General features: G+C 28.9%; 2 protein-coding genes across 3 annotated transcripts in view; one reads left to right on the top strand and one right to left on the bottom strand.

Moving 5' to 3' along the window:
- The window catches only part of supt3h (SPT3 homolog, SAGA and STAGA complex component), a 157,380-nt gene that overhangs the window by 9,351 nt on the left and 133,666 nt on the right, over positions 1 to 14,363 (top strand). For both annotated transcript variants that reach the window (XM_073826480.1, XM_073826481.1), the window contains exon 2: positions 1,732 to 1,838. In XM_073826480.1, the coding sequence (XP_073682581.1) occupies positions 1,732 to 1,838 (107 nt within the window). The remainder of the gene's footprint in view (positions 1 to 1,731; positions 1,839 to 14,363) is intronic.
- runx2a (RUNX family transcription factor 2a) overlaps positions 1 to 14,363 on the bottom strand; it is a 91,023-nt gene that overhangs the window by 60,791 nt on the left and 15,869 nt on the right. The gene's annotated exons all lie outside the window — the stretch shown is intronic.

Genomic DNA, 14,363 nt, shown 5'->3' with positions numbered 1-14,363 from the left:
GGAAGGCTGTGGTTTCTGAGTCACTCATGCCAGCCTCAGGTTCAAACAGACCAAGGGTTTGTTCAAATAAAGCAGGTGGGCCGTGACGACTCACCTGCATGTGATTTCAAATGGAAATCTCTGCACACATTTGAATTCGACAAGCTCCATTTCTGGGCTTGTATCAGCATCCTGTTAATTAGTTTTCTTTGTGCTGGAGGAAGTCTAACTGCAAACTGTGCAGATAGCTGTGTGATGAATGTTAACTGCTCAGATAATTCAGATAAAGTCAGATAATCATAATGAGCAAATAATAGACTAATATGTGAAAAGATATACACTGTACGCTGAGTCTCATAAAGCAAATATATCAGCTGATTAATCAACCTATCCTCTGAATTTCTACAAACAGCCTGAGCAATGGATAGAGCACATTTCTGTTTTCAAATATTATTATTATTATTATTATTATTTATAGTTTTTGTGAATAAGTTATATACTCAATCAATTTATACTAAAAATGAACACAAAACTATAAATATTTGGTATTATTATTATTATTTGAATAACAATAATATAAAATATTTACATAATTTTTTGTTTATTATGTGCAAACATATCACTTTATACTGAAAAAACAATATTAGTAATAATAATAAAAATAATAATTTGTATACACAAATAACTTGACTATACTTAAAAATAATAATAATAATACAGTATATTTTGTATACATATAAATCATTTGAAATAAATAATATTTTTTATGTGAATAATGAGTATAAATTATAGATTTTATTTATACAGAAAATTCACTAAAATATATGCATTTGATATTATTATTTTTTATTATTATTTTTTTTAATCCACATTGAAAATTTGGGATTCAAAGTTAAATTTAAACTTAAACATTTTAGGATAACATTTTAAGATTTAAGAAAAATAAAACAAAAACAAATAAGCATTTTGAAATATACTAAAGATGTCTTGGTCACTAATCTGTTTTCAAAAATTATTAATATTATTATTTTTATTTTTTGTGAATAAGTTGTATACTCTTATAATATTTACATACTTAAATTTTTTTTGTTTATTATATGCAAATATATCACTTCATACTAAAAATAAATAATAATAACAATAATAGTAATAATAATAATAAAATAATAATTTATTATGTGCAAATATATATCACTTTATACTTAAAAAAGAAATAAAATAAAAATAATAATAATTATAGTAATAATAATAAAAAATAATTTGTATGCATATAAATAATTTAACTTTATACTGAAAAAAGAAATCAAATAATAATAGAAATAAGAGTAATAAAAATCATAATAATTTATATACATATAAATGAGTTCATTGCTAAAATGCTATTTTATGTACTTTTTTTTTTTATCATGCCATGTAATGCTAGTTAGATCAAACATTTGGTAAACACAGACCAAAACAGACTTTAAACACGTCTGCTGTTTCCTTTGAACTAAAACATAATTTATCAATCATTGCTTACAGTAGTTTAACTGCCTTGCTTTGGCCATTAAAAATAGTTCAGCCTCACATTCTAAAAAAAAAACCTAAATCTAACTCTTGGAGCGGCGTTTGTCATTGATCCCGGTCGAACGTGTCCGGCTTTGAACATGTGGCGTGTTTCCCGTCCTGTCGCCGGACGCATCAGGAAGCGTTTTGTGTGTGAAGTGGCTTTCTAATTGCTCAGGCTTTGAGTGTGTGTTGTGTGTGTTACAGATGAGCAACAGCGCTGCGAGCCCAATGGCAGCCAGCAGCAGCAGCACCGCGGCCGGACGCGCATCCGGAAAGACCACCAGCTTCATCCCTGAGCTCCAGAGCATGATGTAAGTGCACGTCTAAAGTCATTCAGAAAACTCTATGATGTGTTCCAGCACTTACAGCAAGTACTGTGGAGGTGCTTTGATGGTAATGCACTAATATTAGAATGATTAATTTACATATTCATGCCATTTACATGGTACTTCCAAGATAATTCTGAGACAATTGACCTTCCATATATTTACACACTCATCCACTCATGTATCAAGTATGGGCATTTGACATCTACAATGCAGAGAAAGTGAATTAAATTGCGTAATTCAGTCATAAACTTGGAATTTTCTGTATAAAATGTGGAATGTCATGGAATTTTGGATGAATATATCAAAGTAGGGCTGCATACTTGATCAAAATGCTATTGAATACTATTGAAATATGTGAAGTCTGCATGTTCTGTGTGTTTCAGTTGAGAAAGGATATTGTCATATAATACAACCACAGAAACTTCTCGTCAACCCGTCAAAATAAGAGTTTAACTTGAAGAAATTGTGACAGAAATATATTACTATTGTACAGTAGAATGTACTTCTCATTAATTAAAATCATGCAGTTTTTTTTTTCAGTTTTAATTTTAACTTGAAACCTGCGCTTTTGCCCCCAAAAATAAAAATAATTGTTTATTTTTTATTTAATTAATTAATTTGAGAATTTGAGAAAAGTAAAATAAAATTTCTAAAACATTTTGTCTTATTAAATTAAATCATAAAAATAAAAAACATGTAACAACTGTTTATTAAAGTTAGAATAAAAAATATCTTCTTTAATTTTTTTTTTTAAATATTTTTATTTTTTTTATTATTATTTTTTTTTTTTTGAAAATGTAGTCCAGAACTAGAACAGAAAAAAATTAATCCAAAAAACTGAAAATGGAAAAATGGAATTTGGGAATAATAAAACAGAATTTTAAAAATAAATAAATAAAATTAAAGAAGAAAAAAAAAAAAAGGGCCCTAAAAATGTATTTTTTTTTTGTTCTAATTTTAATAAATAGTGGTTAAATTGTTTAATTAATGCTTTTTGATTACTAAAATTAAATGTAACAATTAAAATGTAGTCCAGAAATGAGAAAGGAAATTTTTCTTTTGAGAAAAATAAAACAGAATTTCAGGGAAAAAAAAGAATAAAATAAAAAATAAAATAAAATAATCATACTTTACCTAACCTAACCCTAACCCTAGGGCCCTAAAAATATTTTTAAATCTAATTTTAATAAATTGTTGTTAAATTGTTTAATTTTTATGATTTGATTTAATAATACATGCTTATATAAAATTAAATGTAACAATGTAAAATGTAGTCTAGAAATGGAATAAAAAAAAAATTAAATGATAAATGGAATTTGGGAAAAATAAAACAGAATTTCATTAAAAAAAAGTTAAATTAAAGAAGAAAATAAAATAATAAAATAACTAAAATGATCATACTTCATAGGGCCCTAAAAATTTATTTTTTGTTCTAATTTTAATAAATAGTTGTTAAATTGTTTAATTTTTATGATTTAATTTAATAAGACATGCTTTTTGATTACTAAAACTGAATGTAACAGAATAAAAAAAAATACAATTAAAGAAGAAGAAAAAAATCTTAATAATAAAATGATAATACTTCATAGGGCTGTAAAAATGTGTATTTTTTTGTTCTGTTTCTAATAAATAGTTGTTAAATTGTTTAATTTTTATGATTTAATTTAATAAGACATGCTTTTTGATTACTAAAATTAAATGTAACAATTAAAATGTAGTCCACAAATGGAACAAAAAAATAATTAAGTCAAGAAAAACAGATTTTAAATAAATAAATAAATAAAACAAAATTTAAAAAAAGAGATTTCATATGGCTGTATCGCTACGAACCTTCATGCAGCATTAATCATTTTCTAAAGCGGCGGCGGCGATCCAGGTCTGGATTTGCCATCATCAGCAGGAGACTGCTTTATAGTTGACTAAGGTATCAATTAATGCTTATTATTTCATCCGTCAGAAATAAGGAGGGTTTGCTCATTGGACAGCGTGTCAGTGACTGCGGTTCTGTTGATGTACTTCGGCACACGACCGTATTTTCGTCAGAAAGCCTGTTTTTCTGTCAAAAAACCTTAAGTGTAGTTGATCTTGGAATGAATAATATTAAGCCCAATCTATAAAGCGAGCGTCCAGGTCTACAAAACTGCTTCACCGAAAGCACAAAGGAGCCATAAAGTACATTTACATGCCGATCCATTGACTTCCCTCCAACTGAGCGTTTGCGGTTTGACCTAGTGAGAGATATTCTTTAGGAAAGCCACAGTGAAATTCATCCTGTCCTTCTGCTTTGAATCCCACCTGAGGAGACCTTCAGACTCATGCAAATCACAACAACACTGTTTTCCTGCGTGTTTACCTCGTGTGGGGTGACCATACTGAAATACACACCAGCTTTTGTAGAAAAAAAAAAGCATGTCCTTTTTGTTTAGCCTGTAGAAATGGAGGCATCCTCTAGTCAAAACCAGAGACAATAGCTGGTCAACAGAGGTTTTATGAACTTATGTTTTGCATAAATAAAACAGAGATTATTTTTAGGAATTTTTTTTTGCATTATGACATTATTTAATCATATTTTCATCCTGAATTTTCTTATTACTGCAAGCAGAGTTATTTTAGTATCATTGAGATCCTATTATAGTTTATATTCGTATATTATTATTAATTTTTATTAGAAACGTTTGTATTAATATTTTTATTATTTTTTTATTACTTTCAGAATTAGTTTTTATTTTTATATTTTGTTTCCATTTCCATTTTCATTTTAAAATTTAGTAGTTTTTCAATTTTATTTATTTATTTTTAAATGTCTATATAATTTGTATTCATTTTTCATTTCAGTTTTAGTTTATTTTAGTACCTCAAGTTAAACGAAATCAAAATATTTTATTTCATTTTGAATTATTAAATAAAAACATATTTATTATATGTATAATAAATAATAAAAATGTTTAAATAAAAAATAGTGCCACTATGCATATTTAAATTATTATACCACTTAAAATAAATATCATTGTTATTTTCAGAATTAGTTTTTATTTTAATTTGTTTTCATTTTCATTTTAAAGTTTTAGTAGTGCCCTTTTTTAAATGTCTATATAATTTGTATATATTTTTTATTATTATTTCAGTTTTAGTTATTTTAGTACATCAAGTTAAATGAAATAAAAATGTTATTTTAGTTTAGTTTTTTAATGGCATTTGTCCACAATTATTAAATAAAAAAATTCTATTTATTTTAACATCATAATACAATTGTATGAATAAAAATCAGCATAAATTAAATTCAGTACATAAATAGTAAATTATTCTATAAGTTAAAAATGTATAATTATTACTTTCAGAATTGGTTTTTATTTTTTTGTTTTCCATTTAATGTCAAAGTTTTAGTAGTTTATTGACATTGTTTTAAATGTCTATATAATTTGTATGCATTTTTATTTCAGTTTTTTATTTTCAGTTTTTTTAGTACATCAAGTTTAACAAAATTAAAATTATATTTTATTTTATTTTATTAACAGATTTTGTTTTAGCTATAATAACTCTGGTCGACAATTATTAAATAAAAATAATATATTTATTTTAACATTATAATGAATATTTCTAAATAAACAATCTGCAGAAATTAAAGTCAGAACAAAAATAGTGCCACTGTGTATATTTAAATTATTATACAAGTTAAAAAAATATCATTATTGCTTTCAGAATTAGTTTTTATTTTTATATAATAAAAAAAATTCAATAAACTACTAAAACTAAAAGTACTACTAAAAGTTTTTTTTGTTTGTTTTAGTAGTTTATTGCTATTTATTTTTTAAATGTCTATATAATTTGTATTCATTTTTTTTATTTAATGCCATTTGTTTTGTTTAACTATAATGACCCTCGTCTACAATGATCAAATTTAAAAATAAATTATTTTAACATCATAAAAATTGATAAATAAAAATATTGATAAATATAAATATGCATAAATTAAATTCAGTACAAAAATAGTGTCACTGTTTATTTAAAATTATTATACAAGTAAAAAAAATTAAAATAAGTAAAATAAATAAATAAATAAATATATATATATATATATATATATATATGTCCTAATTCTATGTAGTGTGTGTAGTCCACATTTTAATGTATATATTGTTTTTCTATTGCAGAATGTGCATAATTGTCATGAAAATATTGTTGCATAAAAAAAACAAGCTTTATTTTCTTCATACGAGTATAATTGTATTTTCTGTCTTGATTTTACCATGAAGTATGACCCTGATTATTCCTGACAGTTTTCTGTTCGTTCGTTTTGGCTGCTTTTCCTACACAAACTTTTATCCCGTATGAAATCATCCCTGCCAAGATGAAAAATATTACTGTAAGGAATATCTTTTGTTTTTAACAGCTTATTTGGCATGAAATGCCACGGGCCAGTTCGCTTCGCAGTTGTTGTTGTTGTTTGGGGTCATAAATACGAAATGCTCCGTGCCTGTTGAACCTCACGTCTTCAGTTGCATGCGCTCGTGTCATTTTGGACTCGAAAAAGAAAATCGCACGACCCTGCGACTCCACGAGGGCTCCGGATTGCAGTCTTATATTTTTGAAAGACATTTAATTATAGCTTGCAGTCAAAGACATTTTTGATGGAGACTAAATGGCCTCCAATTGCAAAGGTTTTCTTCCTCCTTTGGCAGGCGCTGCGCTGAGTGATGATATGGAGATATTATATTCCAGCGTCTAACAATCTGTTGCATTCATCTGTGTCACACTGCACGGTTGTTGTCAGCGACGTGCTTTTGTGATTTGCAGCTGAAATTGAAGTGTAAAAATCGCAGATGAAGAAAAAAAAACAGGTTTGGGCATCTGTGAATGCGTACTGTGAAACAGACTCTCTGTTTTTGACGCTGTCTGCTCTGGGCTGTCTGGAAAAGTGAGGGAGGAAAATGTAAAGACAGTTTCCTCTGCCGCCTCTTGCCGTGACTGTCTGCCGCCCCGTGCCTTCACGGAGGTCTCTAATTGAGATCACTTGTACTTATAAATGGTAGGAAGTTTTGTGGTTCAATGAGAGGAGCATTAGAAGCGTAGTGTATGCCTCTTAAAATTAAAACGAGGCTACCGTTTAACTTTCTTAATCAGCTAAATACGTCTCTCCCCAGGCATTTTTCTGCTTTTTCATCTTAACCCAGTCGTTTTTTAATACTGGCACACCAATATGGGCTTTTCAGCGGCAGATGCTGATGTCTAAAGAGCAGGCTGGGTGGCATTGTTGTGCTGAAATTTACTTAAAGCATTTTAATGAAGTACACAAAATTGCTCATTTAAATGAACAGAAAAAAAATGGGAAAAAAAATGCATTGCTATGTGCATTGGAAGTGTTAAAATAGCAAAATATCACTAATGCACTCATATTTTTACTGCTTCTTAAAATAATATTGTAGATTAATTAGCCATGCCAAGTACTATAATTCAGAAAACGACATTCTCATTGCTGTTTTTTTTTTTTTAGTTTCATTAGGTTACGATTATAGTTTTTATTAATAATTAGATTTTTTTTATTATATTATATTTTGTTTTCATTTTAATTTTAGTTAGTTTTTTTTCCAATTAAATTTTTTATTTATTTATTATTTTTTACATTTTTGTATTTTCTGCTTTTTTTCTGCTTAACCCAGTCATTTTTTAATAGTTTTTTGTTTTTAGTTAGTTTTAGTATTTCTTTTTTAGTATTTTCGTCTATATAATTTATCTTTTTTTTAATTTAAGTTAAACTAAATGAAAATGAAATATTGCCTTGTCTCTTAAAATTAAATAAGGTTGCCATTTAGCTTTCTTTATCAGCTAAATTGATCTGTTTCAAGGCATTTTTCTGCTTTTTAATCTTAACCGAGTCATTTTAATAGTGACAGACCAATATAGGGTTGCATGTTTTAATTGCAAATTTAAATGAATAGTAATAGTGCTTTATTAATTGGCCTTGACAATTGTGCATATTTTATCCAGATTTTTTGTTATACTATAATGCAGAAAATTGCATTCCTATTACTGTTATTTTACTATCATTAAGTTACTATTGTAGTTTTTAATTAATATTTTGATTTTAATTAATCAAATTTAATTTAATTTAATTAATGTTTTAGTGATTTTATTATTTATTTATTTATTTTTATATTTAAACTTTTATATTTATATTTTCATTTTCGTTTTAGTATTTTTTTTTTCCTATATATATATATATATATATATATATATATATATTTAATTTCGGTTTTAATTGTAGTGTTTTTAGTACATCAAGTTAAACTAAATGAAAATAAGATGTTGCCTTGCTTTTTTTAAATTAAATAAGTTTACTGCATAACTTTCTTGATCAGCTAAGTATGTCTCTCAAGAGGATTTGTCTGCTTTTTTAATCTTAACAGAGTTGTTTTAATAGTGGCTGACCAACATGCGGTTGCAAATTTTAATTGCAAATTTAATGAATAAAAAAGTTCATTATCAATTGGCAAGGAGTTTGATTTGATTTGCCTACTTGGGGAAATTTGTATTTTTATTGGCTCATAGGATAATATTGAAGATTAATTGGCCTTGCCAATACATTCCTTAACAGTCTCTAACTTTATGACAGTTATGCACATTTTTTTATCCTCAATTTCTTAGTACTATAATGCAGAAAATTGCATTCTCATTACTGTTATTTTACTATCATTAAGTTACTATTGAAGTTTTTATTAATATTTTTTTTTTATATATATTTTTATATTTTGTGTTCTCATTGTAGTTAGTATTTTTTGTCTGTACATTTTTTATGTCAGTTTTAGTTGTAGTTATTTTAGTACATCAAGTTAAACTAAAGGAAAATGAGATGCTGCCTTGCCTTTTTCTGTTTTACAGTTATTTTTAATAGTGGCAGACCAATATGAGGTTGCAAATTTAACAAAACAAAAGTGTGTTATCAGTTGGGAAAGATTTTGATTTGATGTAATTTAATTGGTATATAATTAATATTGTAGCATTGCCAATACATTCCTTGACAGTCTTTATGACAATAAAGCACATTTTTATCCTGAATTTACACATTACTGTAATGCAGAGCAAATATGGGGTTGCACTATTTCAAGTTAATTTAAAAGTCATATAAAAAGACAAAAAAACTGCATTATCAGCATTTGGTTTTGGAATATTACTTGGTCCATAACCGCTTGGACAAGTAAAATAGAAATAATAATAATAATAATAATTGACTCGTTAAATAATTAGAATTTCCAGTACAGTGTAAAAAAAGTAGTGTTTTCTTGTAAAACGTACTTCAAAATTCCTTGTTTACATTGAAAAATCTTTTTTCAGTTGGAATGAACATAAAAACAGAAAAAGTGCATTATCAGTAAGCAAAGCATTTAATTTTAAGGGTTAAAATATAAAATATGACTTAATCCATAACCACTTGACCAAGTGTTATCATTTTTTGGCTCATAAAAGCCCTTGCCAAAACATTTCTTGACAGTCACTATCATGAAAAAAAAATGATGTAAAAACTATTTTTAATCAGAAATTCCTAGTAAATTTCATAAGTACAAAGAAACAGCGAGTGATGCGCTGAATTAAACATGATCTTTTGAAATAGAAAAATACTCCAAAATATCTTGTTTCAACCTTGAAAAATATTTTTTGACAGTGTACACAGAATTGCAAACTTGAATGAACATATAAAACCAGAAAAAGTCCATTGCCAGTTGATTTTGGAAGTGCTAAAAACAAAATGTCACGTATTTGGCTAATATTGCAGTTTACATAACTGAGCCGATGCTTTTCTTGACAGTCTGTTATGAACACATTTAACTGTTGTTTTGTCATCCTCAGTCATTTTATGAGCAAATCTTTTTGAAATGACAACATGACCATGATTATAGTGTGGTCAGGTAAAGGTGATGTCTACAGCGGTGTGCGCTAAATTACACCTTCGGGATTGTTTTGGTGAAACCATCTCGTTACGAAAACAATTGTGACCGCAGAGGTGTTTTTAGTGCAGTGACGTTTTGCCAATTGTTGTTCGACTGCATGCATTATGTGATGAATTCATTTTCTAATGCGCTTGCAATCGTTCAGTCGTGTTAGAAAGAGTGCTTGCTTTGGCCAGGGGCTTCCATGATACATGGATAAGGTGCTAAAGATAACACAGACGGTTTAATACGGCCTGTCTGTGGACTTGACCAGCCTTCATCCTCCTCTCTAAAAGCCCCGGCCAATTAAAACACATTTATTGTACTTCACCAAGGTAAGCAGTGTCTGTAATGATGGATGGTTTCGTCGCCAGAAAACGAGCCACTGAATGCCAGAGTCTGAAAAGTAGACTGAAACTTCATTATTACGTTTATTATTAAGTGCGGGTGGAGAAAACTAATATTAAACAATCGGATTCCAGTGGATAAAGCCCAAGCCTTTATAGCTGTGCAATGCAATCCATCGCCATCAAATGCAAATTCACTCTCGGCTTCAATCAAACAAATAAACATGAATGGCAAATTAAACTAACAAGTGAAAAACAAATCAAATCGTATGCTACTGGTGGGATTCATTCGGGACAGATTTGTCTATCTCTGCTTTAGTCTGAGCTCATTTTCAATGTGGGTTTTATCACGGCGCGGGCGACGCGTCCAGACTGCTTTCCTTTAACTGCTGCCGACTTCAAGTGCATCACGGCCTGTGGTCGAAACCTGATCAAAGTGTGTTTTTCTGTCCTCCAGGGTGAACTTCAGGGTTCATCACTGACGACTGCATGAAATGCTTCTGTTTAAATTGCATTTTTGTGGCATTAGACATTTCAGTCTGTATTAACATGTTGGCAGGAGTGTTTAAAAATACCTAAAGTTGTCATTTAGTTTCAGTCTATTTTAGATTATGAATTTTAGCACCTATTTTATTTTGCCACAGTTATTTGTGGGACGGTGTTAGTACTACTGTACTCAGACAAAACCCACACCAGCATTTTTGTGGGTTGTGAGTCCTGCCCGGGTTTTTCTTTCAAACTGCAGTTTCAAGAACGCTACAGTAAAAGCTCCTAGATCTGAAATGAATTGTTGAAATATGGAAATGGCAAACGGTGGCTTTTATATTGCTTTCTCCTTGGGCTGCGTTGAGAGAAATTTCCTGACTGTCGTTTAACAATCATTAATTTGACAATCATTTTTTATAATGTAAAATCGCAGGGATACATTAAATTTTAAAAGGTTTTAAATATAATGCAGTTATTTAAAATTGTAATAATATTTCACAATTACTGATTTTACTGTGTTTTTCCCACCTTGTTGAGCGTAAGAGGCTTAAAAATTGAATATTTCAGAAAATATTACTAGAGTAATAATGCTGAAAATTTAGCTTTGCATCGCAGGAATACATTTAATTTAAAAAAGTTTTTAAATATAAAGCAGTTATTTAAAATTGTAATAATATTTCACAATTTTACTGATTTTACTGTGTTTTTCCCACCTTGTTGAGTGTAAGAGGCTTAAATTGAATATTTCAGAAAATATTACTAGAGTAATGATGCTGAAAATTTAGCTTTGCGTTGTAAGAATAAATTACAATTTAAAAGGTTTTTAAACATAAGGTGGTTATTTAAAATTGTAATAATATTTCACAATTTTACTGATTTTACTGTGTTTTTGCCACCTTGTTGAGCATAAGAGGCTTAAAATTTGAATATTTAAGAAAATATTACTAGAGTAATGATGCTGAAAATTTAGCTTTGCGTCGTAAGAATAAATTACATTTTAAAAGGTTTTAAAATATAAGGCAGTTATTTAAAATTGTAATAATATTTCACAATTTTACTGATTTTACTGTGTTTTTACCACCTTGTTGAGTGTAAGAGGCTTAGAAATTGAATATTTCAGAAAATATTACTAGAGTAATGATGCTGAAAATTTAGCTTTGCGTCGTAAGAATAAATTACAATTTAAAAGGTTTTAAAATATAAGGCAGTTATTTAAAATTGTAATAATATTTCACAATTTTACTGATTTTACTGTGTTTTTGCCACCTTGTTGAGTGTAAGAGGCTTAGAAATTGAATATTTCAGAAAATATTACTAGAGTAATGATGCTGAAAATTTAGCTTTGCATCGCAGGAATAAATTACATTTTAAAAGGTTTTTAAAAATAAAGCAGTTATTTAAAATTGTAATAATTTTTCACAATTAGTTTTTGCCACCTTGTTGAGCATAAGAGGTTAAAAAAAACTGACGATTTAAGAAAATATTAAAATGAAAAACTTCAAACTTTTGAATAGTAGTGTGTATAGTTTATCAGAAGTGTGAAATCCAAGTTTTTCAACATGGACCATGCATTAGGTTTTTAATTTAGGTACTTTATTTTAGATGATGAATTTTAGCACCTATTTTATTTTGCCACAGTTATTTGTGGCACGGTGTTAGTACTACTGTACTCAGACAAAACCCACACCAGCATTTTTGTGGGTTGTGAGTCCTGCCCGGGTTTTTCTTTCAAACTGCAGTTTCAAGAACGCTACAGTAAAAGCTCCTAGATCTGAAATGAATTGTTGAAATATGGAAATGGCAAACAGTGGCTTTTATATTGCTTTTTCCTTGGGCTGCGTTGAGAGAAATTTCCTAACTGTCGTTTTAAAACCATTAATTTGACAATCATTTTTTTACAATGTAGAACTAATGACGTAAATGCGTAAGTGAGACTTTTAATGCCTCTCAAACCTGTTGCATGTCTGCACGCTGTTTTTGAGAGACGTATTGTTAATTAAATCTGACGTATTTTGTGTTTTTGCCTTAGTGTCTGTAATTAGTGGCTATAAGTTGAGAACCGTACTGCCATGAGCTGTTTGTAATGTTAGTCCCTTGATTATGACACACTGTGTAATTGCTTTTTTGCTATTGTATGAACTCACATACATGCACAAACTGCACTTCCAGTTATATTTCTGACATGTTTTGCTTGGTTAATACTGTGTTTCAGAAGTCAATACACTACTGTTTTTTTTTAAAGCAAGATAGACATTTATAATGTTATGAAAGATTCTATTTCAAATAAATACTGTTCTTTTGAATATGAAGCAGCACAACTGTTTACAATATTGATAAAAATAAATGTTTCTTGAGCAACAAATTGGCATATTAGAATGATTTCTGAAGGATCATGCAAAGTAATGATGCTGAAAATTCAGCTTTGCATCGAAGGAATACATTCAATTTTAAAAGGCCTTAAAATATAAGGCAGTTAGTATTTTACAATTTTATTGATTTTACTGTGTTTTTTCCACCTTGTTGAGCATAAGAGGATTAAAAAATATTATGTTTAAGAAAATATTACTAGAGTATTGATGCTGAAATTTAATTTTAAAAAGTATTAAAATATAAGACAGTTATTTAAAATTATAATAATATTTCACTGTTTTACTGATTTTACTGTGTTTTCCCCACCTTGTTGACAATGAGAGGCTTAAAAAATGTAATATTTAAGAAAATATTGCTGGTGTAATGATGCTGAAAATTTAGCTTTGCATCGCAGGAATAAATAAAATTTTAAAAAGTATTAAAATATAAGGCAGTTATTTAAAGTTGTAATAATATTTCACTATTATACTGTGTTTTTCCCACTTTGTTGAGCATAAGAGGCTTGAATTGAATTTTTAAGAAAATATTACTGCTGGAGTGATGCTGAAAATTCAGCATTGCATCGCAGGAATAAATGTAATTTAAAGAGAAATTGAAATATGAAGCAGTTATTTGAAATTGTAATAATATTTCACAATTTTGTTGATTTTCCTGTGTTTTTGCCACCTTGTTTAGCATAAGAGGCTTAAAAAATGGAAGATTTCAGAAAATATTAAAATGGAAAAAGTAGCGTGTATAGCTTTTCTGAAGTATGAAGTCCAAGTTTTTCAACATGGACCATTCATTAGGTGTTTTATTTAGGTACTTTATACTCTGAAGTTACATTACCATTTGCGCCATGGCATGTGCTTATTCTAACATGTCTGAGTTTCTCTTCTTTTTATTTTTGAGTTTGCAGCAGGATTTTTTCCCACAATGTTCTTTCATTTATGTAATGGCCATTGTGAAATAAATCTTCATTGAAAGGGTCATATAATATCTGGGAGCAAAACACAATCATATTTTATATTCAGGAAAAAGTTGCTGATGGAAAAGCCATTTATGTGTCTTTGTGGGAACGTAATGAGACTGAGTGAATGTAGCACTTTAATTTACTCCCAACAATTAGGCGAACGCCAGCCACTTACTGTAATTAAATACGGCATTAAGATTCAGAGTTGTCGGGAAGCGCAGAGTGGCATTCCCAGGCGGGACGGCCCACTGTCCTCTCTGTCCCGTCTAACCACGTTTACGATGATCCGCTACAGGACCTGGGTGAAACCAGGGCCCGTTGACTAGCAACCTGTAGGCATTTGTCTAATTTGGGCTTCTGTCTCCTGGGCTACAGCCTGTATAAAACCCTCTTTGCTTTCAAGGCCCCTCGAATGTTTTCGTAAACTTGG

Source organism: Garra rufa, chromosome 21 (genome assembly GCF_049309525.1).
Source record: "Garra rufa chromosome 21, GarRuf1.0, whole genome shotgun sequence".
Taxonomy (NCBI): domain Eukaryota; kingdom Metazoa; phylum Chordata; class Actinopteri; order Cypriniformes; family Cyprinidae; genus Garra; species Garra rufa.
The sequence above is the reverse complement of the archived record's forward strand: the minus strand, read 5'-3'. Positions and strand labels throughout refer to the sequence as shown.